The sequence below is a fragment of the Aotus nancymaae genome, unplaced genomic scaffold (assembly GCF_030222135.1).
Source record: "Aotus nancymaae isolate 86718 unplaced genomic scaffold, 86718_ANA_hifiasm-v0.15.2.pri h1tg000057l, whole genome shotgun sequence".
Taxonomy (NCBI): Eukaryota; Metazoa; Chordata; class Mammalia; order Primates; family Aotidae; genus Aotus; species Aotus nancymaae.
The window spans coordinates 59,672,227-59,693,581 of NW_026988471.1; the positions used below are offsets into that span (position 1 = coordinate 59,672,227).

The following is a 21,355-nucleotide window of genomic DNA, read 5'->3' on the forward strand; positions in this document are numbered from 1 at the left end:
ATAGATGCTCAGTAAATATGTTGAAAGGTTGAGTAAATTAATGATATACTTCCAGCACCTTTACCTTTTGCCTGGCACATGAACACTTAAATGTCAGCTTTTATTATTCTATATAGAATACTTTATATACTTTTAAGTAACAAAAATGTAAATTAATTATAACTAAATTTTATATTTTTCCTTAAGTGAGACATAGTTCATTTTTTTTTTTCTATTATTTGTAGAGACAGGGTCTCTATATGTTGCGCAGGCTGGTCTTGAACTCCTGGGCTCAAGTGATCCTCCTGCCTCAGTTTCCCAAAGTGCTGGGATTACAGGCATGAGCCACCATGCCCGGCTGAGACATAGTACTTAAAATTGTTATTCCATATGCTGTGTATTTTTGCCATGTTATTTATTTTTATTTCTGTAGTATTTGATGGTATTTTAGAAATGTTATAGTAGATATCATAATTGATTTTAAAAATTTAATTCCTGCTTATGAAGAAAATATAGCATGATAATATCTTCTTGGTTAAAAATAAAATTCTCACTTTGGGAGGCCGAGGTGGGTGGATCACGAGGTCAAGAGATCGAGACCATCCTGGTCAACATGGTGAAACCCCGTCTCTACTAATACAAAAAATTAGCTGGGCACGGTGGCGCGTGCCTGTAATCCCAGCTACTCAGGAGGCTGAGGCAGGAGAATTGCCTGAACCCAGGAGGCGGAGGTTGCGGTGAGCCAAGATCGCGCCATTGCACTCCAGCCTGGGTATCAAGAGCGAAACTCCGTCTCAAAAAAAAAACAAAACAAAACAAAAAATGAAATTCTCATTATACACCTACTGATTTTAGAGTTAAAGGAGTAATACTTCTTTCTAAAGGTAGATTGAACATTTAACATAAAGAGGAAGAAGAACAGTTATTACCTTATATTCTTTTGACAAAGTACAAAGTGAAATTTTAAACTAGTTTAAGAGGAATTTGAGAGAATTTGATTGGTCTCATGCTTTCTCTGTTAGTTTTTGCAAATGTTAAAACTGAGTATCAGGCCAAGTGTGACCACTCACGCCTGTAATCCCAGCACTATGGGAGGCCAAGGTGGGCAGATCACTTGAGGTCAGGAGTTCCAGACCAGCCTGGCCAACATGGTGAAACCCTGTCTCTACTAAAAATACAAAAATTAGCAGGGCGTGGTGGTGCACATCTGTAATCCTAGCTACTTGGGATGCTGAGGCATGAGAATCTCTTGAACCTGGGAGGCAGAGGCTGCAGTGAGCCAAGATCACATCACTGCCCTCCAACCCGGGCAACAGAGTGAGACTCCATCTTAAACAAAACAAACAAAACTGAGTATTAATTTTCACATTACAGAATAAAACACTGCATTTTGTATTATAGAATGATGTGTATTTATTAAAGTCTACAGCAAGCATTATCCTAAGTAAGAGAAATATCAGAAGCATTGATTTTAAAGTTGGGAATGAGAAACCAGGGCACACTTTTACCACTTCTATACAACATTGTAGTGAAGATCATGGCCAGAGCAGTGAGCATTAAAGCCAGTGTGCAGTGAGATTCCCCTGAAAAGTAGAGGCATAGGATTGAAAAATGAGGAAATAAAACTGTAATTATTTGAAATTGTTATTTGTAGTGATAACCCAAAAGTTACATAAATGGATTATTCAAATAAGTTTAAAAGAGTGAGTTTTTTGCATTGGAAGTATAGCCAATGAGGTTTATCTCAGGAGTGGTTATTGCTAATTGAAAACTTTTTCCGAATACCCTGCTGTCATGACTTGCAGTATAGTCAGCATTGGCAAGTTTTGACAATCTTTTTGGAGACTGAATAAAAAATGAAGTTTAAAAGGGTTAGTGGATGTAAAATTAATGTACAAAAATCAGTCATGTTTCCATACGTCAGCAGCAAATAACTAGAAAACATCATTAAAGCAATTATTGTCAGGAAATATGAAGCACATAGAAACAAATCGAAGCAGTGATAATCAAGATTTCTTTAGGGAAAATTATAAAATTTTATTAGGAGATCATAGAGAATACTTAAATAAATTGAGAGGTATTCCAGTAATATTGTAAAAATGTCATTTTCCCCCAGTTGATAAATAGATTCGATGCAATTCCAAACAAAATCCTAGCAAGATTTTTCATTAAATATGATCATTCTAAACAAGAACCAGTTACTTTATAGAAAAAGAACAATGAGGAGAAATTGACCTCGTCAGAGAGAAGTATTAATACCAATTAAGGCAGTGTTGTACTGGGTTAAGGATAGAAAGATTGACTCATTGGAGTAGAATTGAGAGCCCAGAAAAGGCTCCAATCACCTGTGACCCTGAACTGGAATAATTGGGTAAATAATTATCTTGTTTTTATTAATCTTTCTTAAATGTATGTATGGCTCACATTTATTTCAGTATTTAATGTTACAAGTGTTTTGGTCTTTACTTAAAATTTAGTGATATTTTTGTGACCAGAAGTATGCCATAGAAACTTAACTCTTATTTATATTGATTAGCCTGTGGTAAAATTTGTTTTATTATGTGTTGTTTCACTTGAAGTTGCAATTTCCAAGATCCTATAGACATCATCCTAGAAGACATTAAGTGAAGACTTCTGTGTGTATAAACAGATTTGAAATTAAAAATATAACAGATCTTCTGAAGTTGCAACAGTGCTCAGAAGTATTATAAAATAGAAATCATTTCAAAAAGATTTCATTTCATTTTTGCCCAAAAGTTTTGTTTTGGTTTGTTTGTTTTTTGAGATAGAGTCTCACTCTGTCACCAGTCTGGAGTACAGTGGCACGATCTCAGCTCATTGCAACCTCTGACTCCCTGGTTCAAGCAATTCTCCTGCCTCAGCCTCCCTAGTAGCTAGGATTACAGGCACACGCCACCACGCCCAGCTAATTTTTGTATTTTTAGTAGAGACGGAGTTTCACCATGTTGGCCAGGATAGTCTCTTATATTCTGACCTCATGATCCATCTGCCTCGGCCTCCCAAAGTGTTGGGATTACAGGTGTGAGCCACCATGCCCAGCCTCAGAATCTTTCTTTTAATCTATAAAAGACAAAACTGTTAAATATACGTTTTTGTCAATTTAAATCTACATATTCACCCAATTTTTATAAAATTATTTTTATAATTATTTTAAAAAGAAAAAAGAATTGAGAGCCCAGAAACAGAGCTAAGGAAATATGCAGCTTTAGTGTATGACAGAGGTGGCGTGACGTATCACGAGGAAAGGATGTTTGAGAAATGAAGCTTGAAAAAAAAATAGTTATTTAATTAAGTTGGATTCCCTACCTTACATCATATATAAATATCAGCTGAAAATGGATTAAAGGCTTTAATGTGAATCACACTTTAAAAACTTTTGGTAGATTCTGTTGGTAAACATTTTAATCCTTGGGGAATAAAAAGATACAAAGTATTTTCTATAAAACCTTTGATAAATTTGATTATATTCTTCATTTCAATTTATTACATTTTTTGGTTCTAGAATTTGATTCCTTTTTTTCAGTTTCAAGTTCTCCAGTAAATTCTCAATCTTAATTCTTTGAATATATTAAGCATAGTTACTTTAAATAATGTCTGAAAACTTCATTATTTGGATCTTTTGTGGTATGTTTTTATTGCCTGTTGCTTTCTTTTTAAAAAAACAATCATTTTATTTTGCCTCCTCATATGTCTGGTTATTTAAGAGAGAATACCAGTCATTTTCTGTGAAAAAGTGTAAAGATTTTAGTCCTACAATATTATCTCCCTGCAGAAAATTTTCTTCTGGCTAGTGGCTGGGTACACTAGCAATTCCAGATCACCTAAAATCAATGAATGATTTAGGTTATTTGTGGTTGGGTTTTCATCCCTGAGATCTGATTTGTTTCTAGTTACCTTTACTCTTAGGGTATAGCTCTTCCAGACCTCAAACCCCAAAAGTCTTGGGTATTTACCGTATTCGACATCCTTGACAGACTCTCAAGTCCTTTATTTTTTCCCTGTATTTTATTGAATGTTCATCTCAAACTTCTTAACCATCTCTTAGAAAATTGTCAGGCTATATTCAGATAAAAGTGGCCTCTCATTCTGAACTCTGGATTTTCTTCTCTCATATTTTGTTCCCATGATTTTTCATGACCTTCTTGGCTCTCTAACATCACTACAGAAATTTTGTTTCATATTTTGTTCACTTTATTAGTTATCATGGTCGAATTGGTCCTAGTTCACATATTATCATCTGCCATTACCAAAAGTAGAATTTGTTTTTGTTAACTTTTACTTTATGCTTTCTTCAGTAACTTGTAAAAATATCTAAATGCTTGGTTGTTCAATAGGCCTTTAATTAATTCTTCAGTCATTTAAGTTAATTGAGGAAATGTATATTAAGTATCAAATGTATGTAAACCACTATGTTCCTTGCCTAGTGGAGATATGTCAGACACCCCTTCTGACTTCATTTGAAACTTTGTCTAATAGGATAGAAGAGGCATACATAAATTATTATATAAGATTTTAAAACTTTTAAATGCATAATAAAGGTGTAGGTCAAGTCTTACACTGATCTAGAGGGAGAAATATTACTTCCATTGCAGAGGATGAAGTTAGGCTTTATAAAAAATAAGCTTTGAGCTGGGTTTTCAGCCTTACACTAAATCTTGCATTGGGTAAAAACAGGTATCTGTCATGATTCTTGCCTGTCAGTGGTTTTTAACCACATTGTGCAGAGATGAAAGTGATTCTGATGCAGTAGTAATTGTATTTCCACACATTGAGAAGATTCAAAGCAAAATCTCATTAACACTGATTTTTTTTTTTGAGAAGTAGGTAGAATTTCTTCTCTGTAATGGAACATTGTGTGACTAAATATTTTTAAACTTTGGCTTATTGACCAGTTAATTTATTTTTCTTTTATGTACCATTTAAAAATATTTAAAATCAACTTTTATTAAGAGACAATAAAATCTACCCAAATATATCCTGCCACGTAACAATCAAGCTATGGACATTTCCATTACCCACTAAAATTACCTTTGTCCCCTTCTTGCTAAGTTCCCTACCCTGCCTCTGCCTCAGTCAATTACTAATCTGCCTTCTGTCACTGGAGGTTAATCTTTTCTAAAATTACATATAAATGAAACCATACAGTATACTTTTGTATCTAGTTTCTTTTGCTCAGCATGGTTTTAAGATACATTCATTTGGGGGTATATATCCATAGTTTGTTCTCTTTTATTGGTGAGTTTATTCCATTGTGGGACTCTTTTTTTTTTGAGACAGAGTTTCGCTCTTGTTACCCAGGCTGGAGTGCAATGGCGCGATCTCGTCTCACCGCAACCTCCGCCTCCTGGGTACAGGCAATTCTCCTGCCTCAGACTCCTGAGTAGCTGGGATTACAGGCACACGCCACCATGCCCAGCTAATTTTTGTATTTTTAGTAGAGACGGGGTTTCACCATGTTGACCAGGATGGTCTCGATCTCTTGACCTCGTGATCCACCCGCCTCGGCCTCCCAAAGTGCTAGGATTACAGGCTTGAGCCACCGCGCCCGGCCCCCATTGTAGGACTCTACCACAGTTTGTTTATCCATTCACAGAGTTCACATAGGTTTGTTTTTAAACTTATCAGGAACATCTAGCTGCCAGATTATCTTTTTTGCATATTGATTACTCATCTTTGCAATTGAAAGACACTAGTATCTTGAACTCTACATTTATAATGCTGTAAAAATGGATTTGGAAGAGGTAGCTCTCATACTGCCTACACAATAGGCAGTAAAGTATGCTGCTGTAATACAGGTGTTGGTATCATAACATTTTGACCTTTTAATTATACAGATGTGTTTTAATACACTCTTTCAAAGGTTAGACATAAGAATACTAATACTGGGATAATTCTAAATGTTGTGATAGCTATGGAGACTGTCAATGTCATTAAATAAAAAAACAGTACAAAATACATTATCATTTTTATTTTTACATGTAAAATAAGGAATTCGGGCTTAACTATGTTTCTAAATTTAGTGTTTTAAAATTTAATACTTTGCAAGGTAAAATTGTTATATAAATAATGTGCATGTCATGCTTTTTAAAAATATAAATGTTATTGCTATAGCTTATGGTATTTGAAAAGGCAGTATTTTCTTTTGGAACTGGATTTCTGGTTCAATTATTAATTTAACAAACTATTATACTATATTCTATCATGAGCTTTTCTAGTTCTATAGAATTGCAAAATTTTTAATGAGAAAAATTTAAGCAAAGCTAATTTGCACATAAAATTTCTTATGGAAACTAGCTATCGTACATTTTTTTTGTTTCTTGGTATTTCATACTTAAAATGTTGATCCACATTTTAGTAGATATTCTTGTGTATGTCATTTTTATGTATAACATATATACAATTTTCTAATAGAGTTCAATCTTTAAAAGCATAGGCTCTAAATTCGATGACTTGAGTTCACATGTCCACCCTACCACTGTTAAACTGTGGGCAAGTAATTCATTTCTTTAAAGTAAATTCCAGGCCAGGTACAGTGGCTCACGCTCATAATCTCAAGACTTTGGGAGGCCACGGTAGGTGGATCACTTGAGCCTGGGATTTGAGACTATCCTGGCCAACATAGTGAAACCCCATCTCTACAAAAAAGTAGAAAAATTAGCTGGGCATGGTGGCATGTGCCTGTAGTCCCAGCTACTCAAGAGGCTGATGTGGGAAGATCACTTGAGCCTGGGAGGCAGAGGTTGGGATGAGCCAAAATCATATCACTGCACTCCATCCTGGGCAACAGAGTGAGACCCCTATCTCAAAAAAATTAATTAAATTCAGTTCCTCATTAGTAAAATGGGAATGAAAGTAATTCTTGTACAGATTTAGGAGATAATTTACAGAGTCCTTAACACAACAACTGGACCAAATACATACTTGTTGAATGAATAAGTAAATGCCATTCTTTGTTGTGTACAAACCTGCAACTGTTTTTTGAAACTTTGATTTGTTGTTAGTGTCAACTTGGGAGTCTGCTTTAAATCCCAGGTGAGGTGATAGTTACTTCCTGAACATGGCTGTATTTTTTTCAAATACTGTTAGACAGTGACTACTTGATAAGAATGGTAAAAGGCAATCTTGAGATTGTATACTATTCTGTTTCTATTGGTACAGATTTGGATGCTATTCAAGGTTATTGGCTATAATGGGCAGGGAGGAGGACCTAGCAGGACTTGAGGTCTATGTGACTATTTTACTTCTTGTTTGTTTGTTTGTTTTTGAGACAGTCTCACTTTGTCACCAGGTGCCAGGCTGGAGTGCAGTGGCACAATCTCAGGTCACTGCAACCTCCACCTCCCAGGTTCAAGCAATTCTCCTGCCTCAGCCTCCCAAGTAGCTAGGACTACAGGTGCATGCCACCACGCCCAGCTAATTTTTGTATTTTTAATAGAGACAGGGTTTCACCATGTTGGCCAGGATGGTCTCAATCTCTTGACCTCGTGATCTGCCCACCTCGGCCTCCCAAAGTGCTGGGATTACAGGCTTGAGCCACTGCATCCAGCCAACTATTTTACATTCTTAAAAATAATTCTTTTTTTTTTTTAAACTATTCAGTGCCTGAAAAACAGCTGATTGATATTGAAGACTGTGACCTCAATGTGGTGAGACTATGTTTTCAAGTTTTCCTCCCTGATGAACATGGTAATTTAACAACTGCTCTTCCTCCTGTTGTCTCGAACCCAATTTATGACAACCGTAAGTATTTCATTTTCTTGTATTTGTAGTCTTAACTTGTTTTTTGTAATAGTTTAATTCTTAAAAGTATTTTGGTAATTAGAAAAACAATATATTTATGACAGGAAAACTTCCAGAAGTTACAGAAATATTATAACAGAGAGTAAATCTCGAATCTCATTCTCCAGAGATAATCACTATCCTTAGGTGCATATTTTACCAGTTTCTTGTTCCTATGTATACACAAATACACTGTCATCATCATTTTTGACATAGTACAATTTTGGCAACTTAAAAAAAATCATAAGTGATGATTGTTTTAAAAACTAACTTTCTTACCATATATCTTGAACATTTTCCTTTCAGTCACCTTATTCATTTCAGTAGCAGCATATTTCATTATTAGTTATATCACAATTTTATTAATTACCCTCTTACAAGACATTCATTTTGTTTCTTTTCTCATTTTTTATTTTTGCCCTAACTGTACTGCAATACATATTCTAGTATATGTTTTTTTATAGGGGCTTGTTTTGTTTTGTTTTGTTTTTGAAGTGTAGGGTCTTGCTTTGTCACTCAGGCTGGAGTGCAGTGTGCAATCATGGCTCACTGCATGGCAAATGCTGGATCAAAGGATATGGATATATCTAGTTTTAGAAGATTATGAAACTTCCCCCCAAAATGCTCTGTGTGTGTGTGTGTGTGTGTGTATGTGTATGTGTGTGTACATAGGCATCTATATATACATCCACCAATGGTGTATAGCTATACCTGTTTTACATGTAGGGTAGTGAGACATAGGTCTATAAAGGTAGATCAGAGTATCCTTAACATGTAGAGCTTTAAATGCCAGGGATAATGATTATAATCTTACAGCCAGATAGTAGGAAGCATGAAAGTTGTATTGCCATAAGGAGATGTATTGCCATACGGAAAATTGTATTGCTGTAGGGATATGGCCATGATTTATGAAGATTAATCTGGTGACAATTGTGTAGGATTGATTGGCAGAATCAGAATTTAGAAGCAGGGAGCTATAATTAGAGAATATGTCATTACCTAGAAATGAAGTCACAAGTCTAAAGTAAAGCAGTTAGAAAGGAAGTGGACAAATATAGTTGATTAGTGTATTTAGTGTCCTTCATTTATACACTAAAACTTTTATTCTGTGAATGGTTTTCCTCAAATTCTTCCCTTCAAAAAGGAATAAAATATTACAAAGCAACTCATTTTTTTTGAAAATCCTTTATATTTAGGTGCTCCAAATACTGCAGAATTAAGGATTTGTCGTGTAAACAAGAATTGTGGAAGTGTCAGAGGAGGAGATGAAATATTTCTACTTTGTGACAAAGTTCAGAAAGGTATTTATTTATTTCATTGAATTTAGAATAAAATTTAGATTAATAGATGCAGTTACTTTGTTTTCCCATTACTGTTTCTTTTGTTTTTTATTTACTAGATGACATAGAAGTTCGTTTTGTGTTGAACGACTGGGAAGCAAAAGGCATCTTTTCACAAGCTGATGTACACCGTCAAGTAGCCATTGTTTTTAAAACTCCACCGTATTGCAAAGTTATCACAGAACCTGTAACAGTAAAAATGCAGTTGCGGAGACCTTCTGACCAGGAAGTTAGTGAATCTATGGATTTTAGATATCTGCCAGATGAAAAGGGTATGACATTATGCTGGTAATAATTTATATATTTCTTAAAGTGGTCCTGCTAATAACATCTTCTTGTAAGATTCATTTAAATACAGCTATATATATTCATAATTTGTGTTTCTTTTCCTGGAAGCTTTCCGTTGGGTTTTTTTCTTTATGCTCATTACATCTCATTTATTGGTTTTTTGTGGTTTTTTTTTTTGAGACTGAGTCTTACTCTATCACCCAGGCTAGAGTGCAGTGGTGCAATCTCAGCTCACTGTAACCTCCGCCTCCCGCGTTCAAGCAGTTCTGCCTCAGCCTTCCAATTAGCTGGGACTATAGGCACGTGCCACCACACCCAGCTACTTTCGTGTTTTTATTAGAGATGGGGATTCACCATGTTAGCCAGGCTGGTCTCTGCATTTCTTTCTTAAGAAAGAGGTTTGGGCAAAGCTCAGTGGCTCACTTCTGTAATCCTAGCACTTTGGGAGGCCAAGGTGGGCGGATCACAAGGTCAAGAGATGGAGACCACCCTGGCCACAATAGTGAAACCTCGTCTCTACCAAAAATACAAAAATTAGCTGGGCGTGGTGGCATGCACCTATAGTCCCAGCTATTTGGGAGGCTGAGGCAGGATAATGGCTTGAACCTGGGAAGAAGAGGTTTCAGTGAGCCGAGATCATGCTACTGCACTCCAGCCTGGTGACACAGCAAGACTGTCTCAAAAATAAAAAAAGAGGTTTGATTAGTATGGAATAATTTCAAAGTATCTAAACTACTTATTAAAATTTCTATTTTATTTTTGAAGATCTATTTTTGTCCTTGTGCACTTACCACTCAGAGTAGTCTCTATATTGACTTCTTATCCAACCTTATTGCATTCGTTGACATTATTGACTTGTATGATAAGAAAACAAGATGAATATTTTAAACTGTTTGTTTTGGTTTTTTTTGAGACAAGGTCTCACTCTGTCACTCAAGCTGGAGTCCAGTGGCATGATCATGACTCACCAGAGCTTCAGCCTCCTGGGCTCAGGTGATCATCCCACCCCAGCCTCTGGAGTACCAGGGACTACAGGTGTGCACCACCATACCAGGCTAATTTTTGTGGGTTTTGTTTGTTTGTTGGTTTGAAATGGAGTCTTGCTCTATCTTGACCAGGCTGGAGCGTAGTGGTATGATCTCGGCTCAGTGCAGCCTCTGCCTCCCGATTTAAGTGATTCTCTTGTCTCAGCCTCCCGAGTAGCTGGGACTATGGGCATGCACCACCACACCCAACTAATTTTGTATTCTTGGTAGAGATGGGGTTTCACCATGTTGGCCAAGCTGGTCTCAAACTCCTGACCTCAGGTGATCCACCGTCTTCGGCCTCCCAGAGTGCTGGGATTACAGGCATAAGCCACCGTGCATGGCCAATTTTTGTGTTTTTTGTGGAGACAGGGTTTTGCCATGTTGCCCAGGCTGGCCTCAAACTCCTGGACTGAACTGATCCACCTGCCTTGGCCTCCCAAAGTGCTAGGATTACTTTAAACAATTTTCTACCAAGAGAAAAATATCCTTTACTACTGATAGTACTAATTTGGGACATATTCTGTAATACTTATTAAATCCAAATTATATACATATTTATTGAAAACATTTTCTATATGTGAATAAAATACTTGTTTATTAATGGAGAGTTTAATTTTTTACCTGCTTTCCTGGTTTCTTTCTAATCAGATACTTACGGCAATAAATCAAAGAAACAAAAGACAACTCTGCTTTTTCAGAAACTGTGGCAGGATCATGGTAAGAATATTTTGGATTGATTCATATTTAAATAGGTTTTGTTTTATTTGCTTTACTCAGTTTTTCAAATTTTATTTTTGTTTTGTTTTTGTTTAGTAGAGACAGGGTCTGTCTTTCACCCAGTCTGGAGTGCGGTGGGGCAATCTCAGCTCACTGCAACCTCCACCTCCCAGGTTCAGCAATTCTCCTACCTCAGCCTCCTGGGTAGCTGGGATTACAGGCATGTGCCACCACACCTGGCTAATTTTTAGTATTTTTATTAGAGATGGGGTTTCACCATGTTGGCCAGGCTAGTCTTGAACTCCTGACCTCACATGATCTACCACCTTGGCCTCCCAAAGTGCTGGGATTACAGGCGGAAGCCACCACCCCTAGCCGGTTTTTCAAATTTTAACTGATAGTGTTATTTTTCAAATTATATTTAATAATGGAAAAACTTTATCCTAACAGTTAATTTTCCTGAGAGATCAAGATCTGGTCCCCTTGGATCAATTGGAGAAGGAAGATACATCAAAAAAGGTATTTTATTTCCTGTTGCATATTTCTTGTGATCAGAAAGACCAGAACTTGGCACAATATATTGGAATTCTGTATTTAGGAATGAATAACTGCTTTTTTGAAAATTTTCTCTCCTTCAGATTTTTCTTGGTTTCAGTATAGAATGAATTGAACATGGCTTCTGAAAGTTGTGTTAGAAACAGATTGTGTTTTCGGGATTTATTGTTCAAGAAATAACATGTTTTTTATACAGTAGCAGTTGTATTAATCACATCATGTTATGGAAAAATTGTTATTGATTTGGTTAGTTACCAATTTTTATAAATAAAATTTTACTGGAACACGGCCATGAATATTTGATTAAATACTGTGTCTAAACTGCTTTTTTAACATCATGGCAACAGAGTTGAAAAGTTCCAACAGAGGCTGTATATAGCTCATAAAGCCTAAAATATTTACTATCTGACTTTTTACAGGAAAAAAAAATTGCCAATCCCTAGTTTAGATAATTCAACCAAGGGCTAACGGGCTAATTAGAAGTCCTTTCTACTCCCTTACATTCTTAAATCAGTTCTTTTTCCTGGTTTAGGTTGTCAAGCATTTGTATAATATGTAAATAAATACAGAATTTTTTATGACTGTGAATTTTGTAGTCTCTTAGGATTGTATCATAATATATCTTAAAAGTTGTGTATTTTCTTATTATCCCTAATGAGTGTTTTCTCCATCCTTCCATTTTCTCCTAAAAGTGGAGAGTAAGAGATGATTTTGATTATTTGGAGTCCCATTAATTATAATTCTAATATTTATCATCCAGTTTTCAAAAATACATTTATAGAGCCTCAGAAGCTAGATTTTCATTTAACTGGAGTGAAAGTACATATGCCAAAGTAACTTGCTAAAATCATTTTTATCTGTATTTGTAAACAGTGTATGTTACAGAATTTCATTTTGGATTTGTGTAATAATTTTAGTGCTTTTTACATTTTTTATTTGAAATCTTACATTGGTTTCCTTGACATTTTTTTGTGTATTTATTTGTGTGCATATGCAATTTTAATTCAGAAATAATACTTTTATAATTTTGTTTATTTTAATTTTGTAAAATAAATTTTTCCTCCCACAGAACCAAACTTGTTTTCTCATGGTGCAGTTGCAACAGAAATGCCCAGACCTACTGGGGTTTCAAATCAAGCAGAATCCTACTATCCCTCACTTGGGCACATCTCAAGTGGATTGTCACGTCATGCCTCAATGCCACCTCTGCCTTCTTCAAGCTGGTCATCAGTGGCCCACCCCACCTCACGCTTAGTCAATACAAATCCACTGAGCAGTTTTTCAACAGGAACACTTCCTTCTAACTCACAAGGTATCCCACCATTCCTGGGAATACCTATTGAGAATGATTTAAATGTTTCTAATGCTTGCATTTATAACAATGCTGACGACATAGTCGGAATGGAAGCGTCATCCATGCCACCAGCCGATTTATATGGTATTTCTGATCCCAACATGCTGTCAAATTGTTCTGTGAATATGATGACAACCAGCAATGATAGCGTGGGAGAGACTGACAATCCAAGACTTCTGAGCATGAATCTTGAAAACCCCTCATGTAATTCAGTGTTAGACCCAAGAGACTTGAGACAGCTCCACCAGATGCCCTCTTCCAATATGTCAGCAGGCGCCAATTCCAATACTACTGTTTTTGTTTCACAATCAGATGCATTTGAGGGATCTGATTTCAGTTGTGCAGATAACAGCATGATAAATGAGTCGGGACCATCAAACAGTACCAATCCAGACAGTCATAGTTTTGTTCAAGGTAGTCAGTATTCAGGTATTGGCAGTATGCAAAATGAGCAATTGAGTGACTCCTTTCCATATGAATTTTTTCAAGTATAACTTGCAAGATTTAAATCCTTTTAAGTCTTGGTATCACCTGTGTAGGTGCAGCATTTTGTATTTGTCTGACTGGGAATATAATACTGTATTTGAGAATATAAAAAAACTTTTTTCAGGGAAGAAGCATGCAACTTTGGACGTAGTGAACACAAAATTGGAAGCTGTCATAAAAAGACAACTCAGAGGCTGGGCATAGGAACTTAAGCCTGTAATACTAGCACTTTGGGAGGCCTAGGCAGGTGGATCACTTGAGGCCAGGAGTTCAAGACCAGCCTGGCCAACATGGCAAAACCCCATCTCTACTAAAAATGCAAAAATTAGGTGGGCATGGTGGTGCACACCTGCACTCCCAGCTACCTGGGAGGCTGAGGCACAAGAATTGCTTGGACCCAGGAGGCGGAGGTTGCAGTGAGCTGAGATCTCACTACTGCACTCCAGCCTGGGTGACAGAGTGAGACTCTGTCTCAAAGAAAAATGCTTTTTTATATTTCTTTTTATAATGTTTTAATGTATTCTTAAATTTCAAGCAAATTTAAGATAAAACTTGTAATGGCTATGCCATTGAAAAACTTAATTTCTTATTTTTGAGGCCCATGGGCCAAGGTAACCCCTAAGGGGTTTTCTTAGGCTTCTTGGAGTTTCTTAGGTTTGTATGTGTATCAAAATGTCTTTAAAATGTTAAGTTGGGCAGAAGGCAGTTGAAGTGAGCTTTCAAGGTATGGGAGGTTTTCTACGTTTTATACTATTTCAATCTATGCCTTTAAAGTTACTTATGGTTTTAACTTTACACTCATATTTTTTAAGGGGAAAAAGTTTCCTTGGACCATTCGCCTTTCTTAAACGTCCTTGCTCCCTGTGATCTCATAAAACTGCCTATTTGACATCTCTATATAGAAATCGAATTAAAGCTCACACTCACCATATCCAAAACTGAATTCTTGGTCTTCCCTCCCAAACTTGCTTCTCCTTCAGTCTTCCCCAACTCAGTAAATGGCAATGCCATGCTTCTAGTTGCTCAGGCCAAAAATCCTGGAGTCATCCTTTATTCTTCTTTTAGCTCCCATATCCAATCCGTTAGCAAATCTAGTAGACCCTACCTTCACAACATAGCTAAAGCTGACCACCTCTTTTGACCTCTGCTATTAACATCCTTTTCCAAGCCACTATCTCTTCCCTGGATTGAAGGTATCATCTACAAAACTTCTCCTTATATCCTTGAGTCCCTACAGTCTGTTTAAAGTAGCCAGAGTGATTATTTTAAAAATAAGTCAACTCATTCCATTCATCTGCTCAAAACCATCCAGTGGCTTCTCGTCTCAGAGCAGTCAAAGTCCTTAAAAGTAGCAGGCCTAGTCTCCCTGTCCTACTTCAGGTTCTGCCATTTCCCATCCTCATGCAGCTCCAGGCACCATGACCTCAGTGCTCCCCTTCAAAGCATCAAGTACGCACCTGCCCTGGACTCCGGTACTTGGTATTCCTTCTCCCTCAAATGTTCTCTCTCAGAAAAATGCATAGTTCATTCTTTTACATCCTTCAGGTGTCACTCCACTGTTACCTGAGCAAGGTCTTCCTTGACTATATGTACATCAGCATTCTCTGTCCCCCCTGCTTTATGTATGTCCGTAGCACTTACCGTGATCTGACTTTACTAAGCATTTATTTGTTTATTGTTTGTTTTCCTATACCGGAATATAAGCTTTCTAAGGACAGCAATTTTTGTGCTTTATTGTTGAATCTCCAATTTGTAGAAAAATGCCTGCCTTATATTAAACACTCAGTAAATATTTATTGAACATTAAAAGTATTACTAATAGAACTTTGGTTTTTGAAAGAAATATTAACTGTAATTATAAGACGTATATGATTTTTGCAGTTTTACTTAGTGTGACATTGGGTTTATGAGAATCATGTACATTCAAGTCCAGGAATAATAATGGTCATCCAAATTGTTTGAAAGCAAAATAATCCCAGTGGCAAAATGATGGTAGAATTTGGGTAATCTTTTTTTTCCTTTTATGAAAAGAGATCTTATGGAAGGTAAAACATCTGTTCATTGAAAATCTCTAAATCCACATTTTGACATTGTCAGGCTTATTGCAACTTCCAGACTGAGTAACATTTACAACAAGATTTACAAAAGAGACTCGTCACATATCCATTTGGCTTGTCTCATATGGTGAGCTGAGTGCTGGGTAATATCTGCTGGCTCCTTAATCAGATTTGAAATTCTCAGTGTTTCCTAGTTGTTTCTACATACTTATCTGAGTTGTTGTAGCTGTAACATTATACTTTGTTTGCTGTTTTTCTTTCCTGACTTGGTAATTCTGGCATTTAGAAACCTTTTACTTGTGCTTCAAAGCATAGTTACATTTTAGTAACTATTTTAGTAGTTTTTGTTTGCTATAAAATTATTTATTTTACCCTTTTATTTCCCAAAGACATTGTAAGGGTTAATTAGATCATTATATTTTATTATTACAGATTAAAGTTAGGCAGTAATCTTAATTGTGATGGAATTATTATGCTAAGTAATTAACTTATTAAAGACCTAGTTTGTTTTACAACTAGAACCTGCCCTAAATGTTGAGTATGTTCGTAGCAAGAAACAGTCTGTCATTTTACTTACACGATGTCTAACCAAACCATAACTTTCCATACACTAATCATTTCAGTCAAATTGGGGAATGTAGGAATGCCATGCAAACAAAAATTCTCAGTTAACTGATACTGGGAAATACGGAAGAGAGCAAGATAAGACTTGGGGTCAGGATGGTTCAGGAAGGAAAAAAAAGAATTAGAGACCCTAACTGATTACCATTAATATTCCTCAGAAATTATGATTTCAAAAGTAAGTATTGCTGTCTTAGAAATTTTTCATGAGCAGCAGTGATGAAATCTCACAAGAATCATAGAATTCAATAAAAAAGGTAGAAAATAATTTTTTATTTAAAAATATAAATTAAATTTTAAAAATCATAATCACATAAACAGAACTTACCAGGGAGAAAGAAAGACCTGAAGACACAATTTCTTTCCTGTTTAAAATATGAACCCAGGATGTCTCCAGATGGTGATGGACAGGTGGGGAGGTTTTTTTAAATACGGAATCTCATAGTTTTGTGTTCATTAGCACCAGTTAGTTTAAACACTGACTGTTAGAATAGCTACATGGATTTTTTTTTTTTTTTAAGCTAAATAAGTGTTGGCTAATTTTGCAGTTTGGCTAGTTGGCTAGTTTTCCCTGTGTAAGCAGAATTAAGATTCTGCTACATCTGTGTTTAGAATATTCCCAATGGATTTTTCATTTTTCAGGTGCTACTTTTTGATCAAAGACTGTAAAATGAATTTGACAACATTTCTCCTCTATCTCCACATGTATTTATGCTTTCACCTGCTCTTTTAACACCTACTTTTAGTTTCTGAGGCACTTTTCTGAACTCTACTTGTGCACTGAATTCCTCCTCCTTTCTCTCCCAGCCTGTATTTACTTTATCCTCACATCATCACTTAGTGCTTCCTTTCTTTGTATAAACATGGTAAATGTCTTCATTAGACTAAAAGGAAAGACAAAAAAAAAAAAACCTTTCCTACCACCTGCATGACACTTGACTTTGCATCCTGACTTCTGAAATGCCTCCAACCTCCATTTTCTCCCTTCCCAGTCATTCCTTAGCCCAGGGATCTGTATCTTTAACTCCTACAATCTTTTAATGATATTCTAAGAAAGATGAGCCGAGACTGCCCAGCTTGTCAAATCTCATGTCTTTTATCAGTCCTAACACTGCTTGACTTGTTGATAACCCCTAGACTTCCCTCTTTGGACACTTCTCTGGGTGTTCTGTGGTAGACAAGATTCCTCTCTGAGACTTATTTCCCAAGAGTCTCGACCCCTCCCCTCAGTTGGTGCTATTTTTCCCCCTGGATGATCTTGTCAGAGCCCACAGCTTCAGTTTTCACTCATGCCACCTGAATGCCCTAATAAACTGGCTCCCCATCTTGCATTCTTTACCTTCCTTATAATGGCATTACACATTTACCATGCCACTCAAGATACTAGGAACCTCAAAGTGTTGTATTCTTTTTCTCCGTCATTCATACTTAATCATCAAGTCCTTTTGAGCTTGCTTCCTCTTGCTGCTTTCTTAGTAAAGGCCTTCATTCTTTGTCCCTAGTAATAATCTTTTCCATATGTTCCAGTTAAAATAGCACGTTCACCCTAAGCCTTATTACATAGTTAGCATTCCTTGAAAGAAAACAATTCTCTCAGGCCTTCATACCTTTAACATGTTACCCACTCTGCCTCCGCTCTTCTGCAACTAGAACACATCCTTGAAGACTGGGTTTCTCTATGAAGCTTAGTCCTGCCTCCCAGGTTGAGGCGAAGCTTTGTACATGCCTGTATTATGGATATCCTCTCATTTAAGTGTTTGTCTCATTTGTCTTTAGGACTCCAGCACCCAGCATAGTCCCCAGTATACTAGTTGGTGCTGAATAAATGGTAGCCATTATTAGAGAAGGATAGATAAAATTACTGAATAAATGGTAGCTATCACTAGAGGAGGAAGGATGAAATTGACATAGGAGTGATTATTAAAATGTATATGGAAATGATTTTTAAAGGCAAAGGTAATGATTTTCTGGCAGGAAAAGCAGCAATGCCAAGATTACTTAAGTCTTGTGAAATACACCTCTGTTCCTTGACCTGCCACTTCCCTTTTTAAAACACACACACACACACACACACACACACACCCCGCAGCCCTTTGAGATTGAAAGCAGCTCTATTAAGAATAGTAGTGTCAACTGTATTATGTAGAAATTTTAAAGTTTTTAGGATTATTTCATAGCCCTGACCTTGCTACTTCTCTCCACTTTATGTGGCAGGTTTAATCTCAAGTCTCCCTCATATACTTCTCAGCCTCAGCACCTAAACATACAGACACTCCAGTATTGATGTAATCAATCTTAATATCACATTTTTTGAATGTCTAATGTGCAAAGCACCATGTTGAAAATGATACAGAGGTGAATAAGACAAAAACTCTTGCTCTCAAAGATGTCAGTCTTTTTCTTTGCAAGGATAATACATGTAAAGTAAAATGCATAAAGTGGACTAATTTTAAATGTACAGCTTAATGAATTTTTATGTATGTTAACACCTATGTCACCACCATGTTTAGGACATTTCCAGTACCCTAGAAATTCCTTTATGACCCTTCCCAATCTGTACCTATATCTCTAAATCTATTCTGTTTTCAATCTTAATGGCCTTTTAAATAACTGGGCCTCTCACAACTATAGTGAACAGAAACAGTTCGGTTGTCATCTTCTAACCTAATACTTCAGGAAAACTCATGATAGTTCCATTTTAAGAGTTCATGGAGCTGGGCATTGGGCATGGTAATCTCATGCCCAGCTGAGCTTACGCCTGTAATCTCAGCACTGTGGGATGCCAAGGTGGGAGGATTGCTTCAGCCCAGGAGTTCAATCAGCCTGGATAATATAAGAAGAACCTGTCTGCAAAAAATAAAAAAATTGTCCAGGCATGGTGACATATGCCTATGGTCCCAGCTATTAGGGAGGCTGAGGTGGGAGAATTCCTTGAGCCCAGGAGGTTGAGGCTGTAGTGAGCAGTGATTGCGCCACTGCACTCCAGCCTAGGCAAGACCCTGTCTCAAAAAAAAAAAAAAAAAGACTTGGAATTGGTGATCCAGGCTGCCTAGTAGCCTCAAATAATTTGTTATATCTTTAGTTGATTTATTGAAGGATCATCACATACTATTAAATAGCCTGGAGAAATGGAAAGAATAGGAACTTATTAGTCAGGTAATAACCAGCCTACTACCTCACAGGTTGTGTTGTGCTAAATAAAACGGTACATAAGAAGAAACACTGTAAATTATGCAGTGCTAATCATATTGTTAATAAACCAATATCTGTATATTCTGTGGCCCTGATTAATTCAGACATTCCTTCTAGTTATATTGTACAGAGCAGAGTGAGAACAATTATGGATTCGATTCTTTAGTAAGAAACCTGAGATGGATTTCTCATTAGAATAGTTATTGCCCAGATCTGGAGAGCCTTATTTTGGCCTTATTTTTACAGAACCATTTCTTATTGATTAGTGAAGGTATGGCCAATTTTAATGACTTTAGTTCTGAAATTTTGCGACCCCTAATTTATTTGTAAAAGTTGGTTATGAATTGAGAGTGGTTTGACTTTTCCTAAAAGTGAATCTCAGCTAATGAAGTTAACCACTGAAAGGTTTCTCATCTGTTTTGTTTTCAGACGTTGACTATGAAAGGGGAAAAATTAGAATGCTTTTTGTATCACATGTAACAGGAAATGTATCATTTATTATAAGCCCAGAAATAGGTGACTAATCAGAGATAAATGTATGGGTTGTCTGTATCTAGTTTTATACCTTTTTTGTCTAAGACATAGTCAAATCAATATTTTAACTAATACATCTTAGCAAAGTTTAGTTCAGCACAAGGTTAACAGTGAGTAAGATAGAGTTTCGAAAGTAATCATGTCTGTAATATTTCTCATGCATGCAAAAAGCACAGACAAAACCACTCATGCCCTATTAATAAACAAAATACAGATCAAAATTTTAAAAAGTAATCACTCTGTTTATTCTAAATGTCTATGGCTTTAGGAAAAATAGCACCTACTAGTACTTATCTATTTAAAGATGTAGAATGTATCATCCTCTAATATTCTTATCACTTGTTTCTACAACTTTAGTTTACAACTGGGCTTTCAAAAATTTAAAGATTTACAAGTAAAATTAATTAAACACCTGTGTGTGAATAGTAATACACAGTAGTTAGTACAGAATGTTACTTCTTCAACAAATTGAGTTTTCAGGGAAATCAGCAAGTAAATGAAATACAAATTTTGGGTAAAAGTATCAAACCTTCATCTTGCCCATTTTTCCTCTTAAACTGAATATTATCTAATCAAAACATAGTTTTCCATAAGATGTAATAAAACATAGATAAGATTGGAATATTTGGGGATCCATTTGTGGAACTGAATTTCATGAGACTTCATTGGTGATACACTCGATTTTTACTGGGCAGGTAATTAGGTGATAATGTTGGTCACTGTCACACAGTTCAGGTAGCTTTAAGATGATGTGGCAAGGAAAACAAAGCTTTTGGGTAACGAGCATTCTTAGAAGCACAGTTTGAACCAGGTGAACCCTTTAGAAGTGAATTCTGTTTTACAAGTATGTACTTAAAATACCTTTGGCTGTGATGAATCTAGATCCCAGCAGAATATCAAAATTCTATTTTTTTTGCTGAATATTTGTATATGCTTAATGACTGAAATGAATTTGGAGGCACTGATGAAAGTGATTTTTTTAAAGTTCTCAGGTACTGTTCAATTATTTAATGCTAGGTTTAGTATCAAGATGCAATTGTTTTTAAAATGCCAATATGCCATCTATTATAAGAATATTTTATTACCTTTGTAATATCTTTGTATACAGTGATTTTTTTCTTGGTAATATAATAAATGGAAAAAATTCTAAAACACTTGCTAAAATTTTGTTGCTATTTGATTTTTAAAATATCAATCAGATTTTCTTCATTTTTATAGCATCTTCCTAACAGGAAAAGGTAGTTTTGGTTGCTTAGAAACATCAGGCATTTTTCTATGGAATGCTCTTGCTGAATATGGTTGCATATGTAACTGTCCCTTGAAATGATAATTTTGTAGAGTACTGAAGTGCCTTTTTTAAAGATTTTTTTTTCTTTTTTCCTTTTTTGGCTTAACCAACAAAAA

General features: G+C 36.0%; 1 protein-coding gene and 1 non-coding gene across 3 annotated transcripts in view; both read left to right on the top strand.

The window, feature by feature from the left end:
- REL (REL proto-oncogene, NF-kB subunit) overlaps positions 1 to 21,108 on the top strand; it is a 47,568-nt gene extending 26,460 nt beyond the window's left edge. For both annotated transcript variants that reach the window (XM_012477259.2, XM_012477260.2), the window contains exons 5-10: positions 7,600 to 7,740; positions 8,976 to 9,080; positions 9,179 to 9,391; positions 11,084 to 11,152; positions 11,603 to 11,671; positions 12,777 to 21,108. In XM_012477259.2, the coding sequence (XP_012332682.1) occupies positions 7,600 to 7,740; positions 8,976 to 9,080; positions 9,179 to 9,391; positions 11,084 to 11,152; positions 11,603 to 11,671; positions 12,777 to 13,555 (1,376 nt within the window). In that variant the 3' untranslated portion in view covers positions 13,556 to 21,108. The remainder of the gene's footprint in view (positions 1 to 7,599; positions 7,741 to 8,975; positions 9,081 to 9,178; positions 9,392 to 11,083; positions 11,153 to 11,602; positions 11,672 to 12,776) is intronic.
- On the top strand, positions 1,686 to 1,824 carry LOC135269876 (U4 spliceosomal RNA). Its single transcript, XR_010338115.1, has one exon. It is a non-coding gene; the product is annotated as a U4 spliceosomal RNA (small nuclear RNA).
- Positions 21,109 to 21,355: the final 247 nt, after the last annotated feature.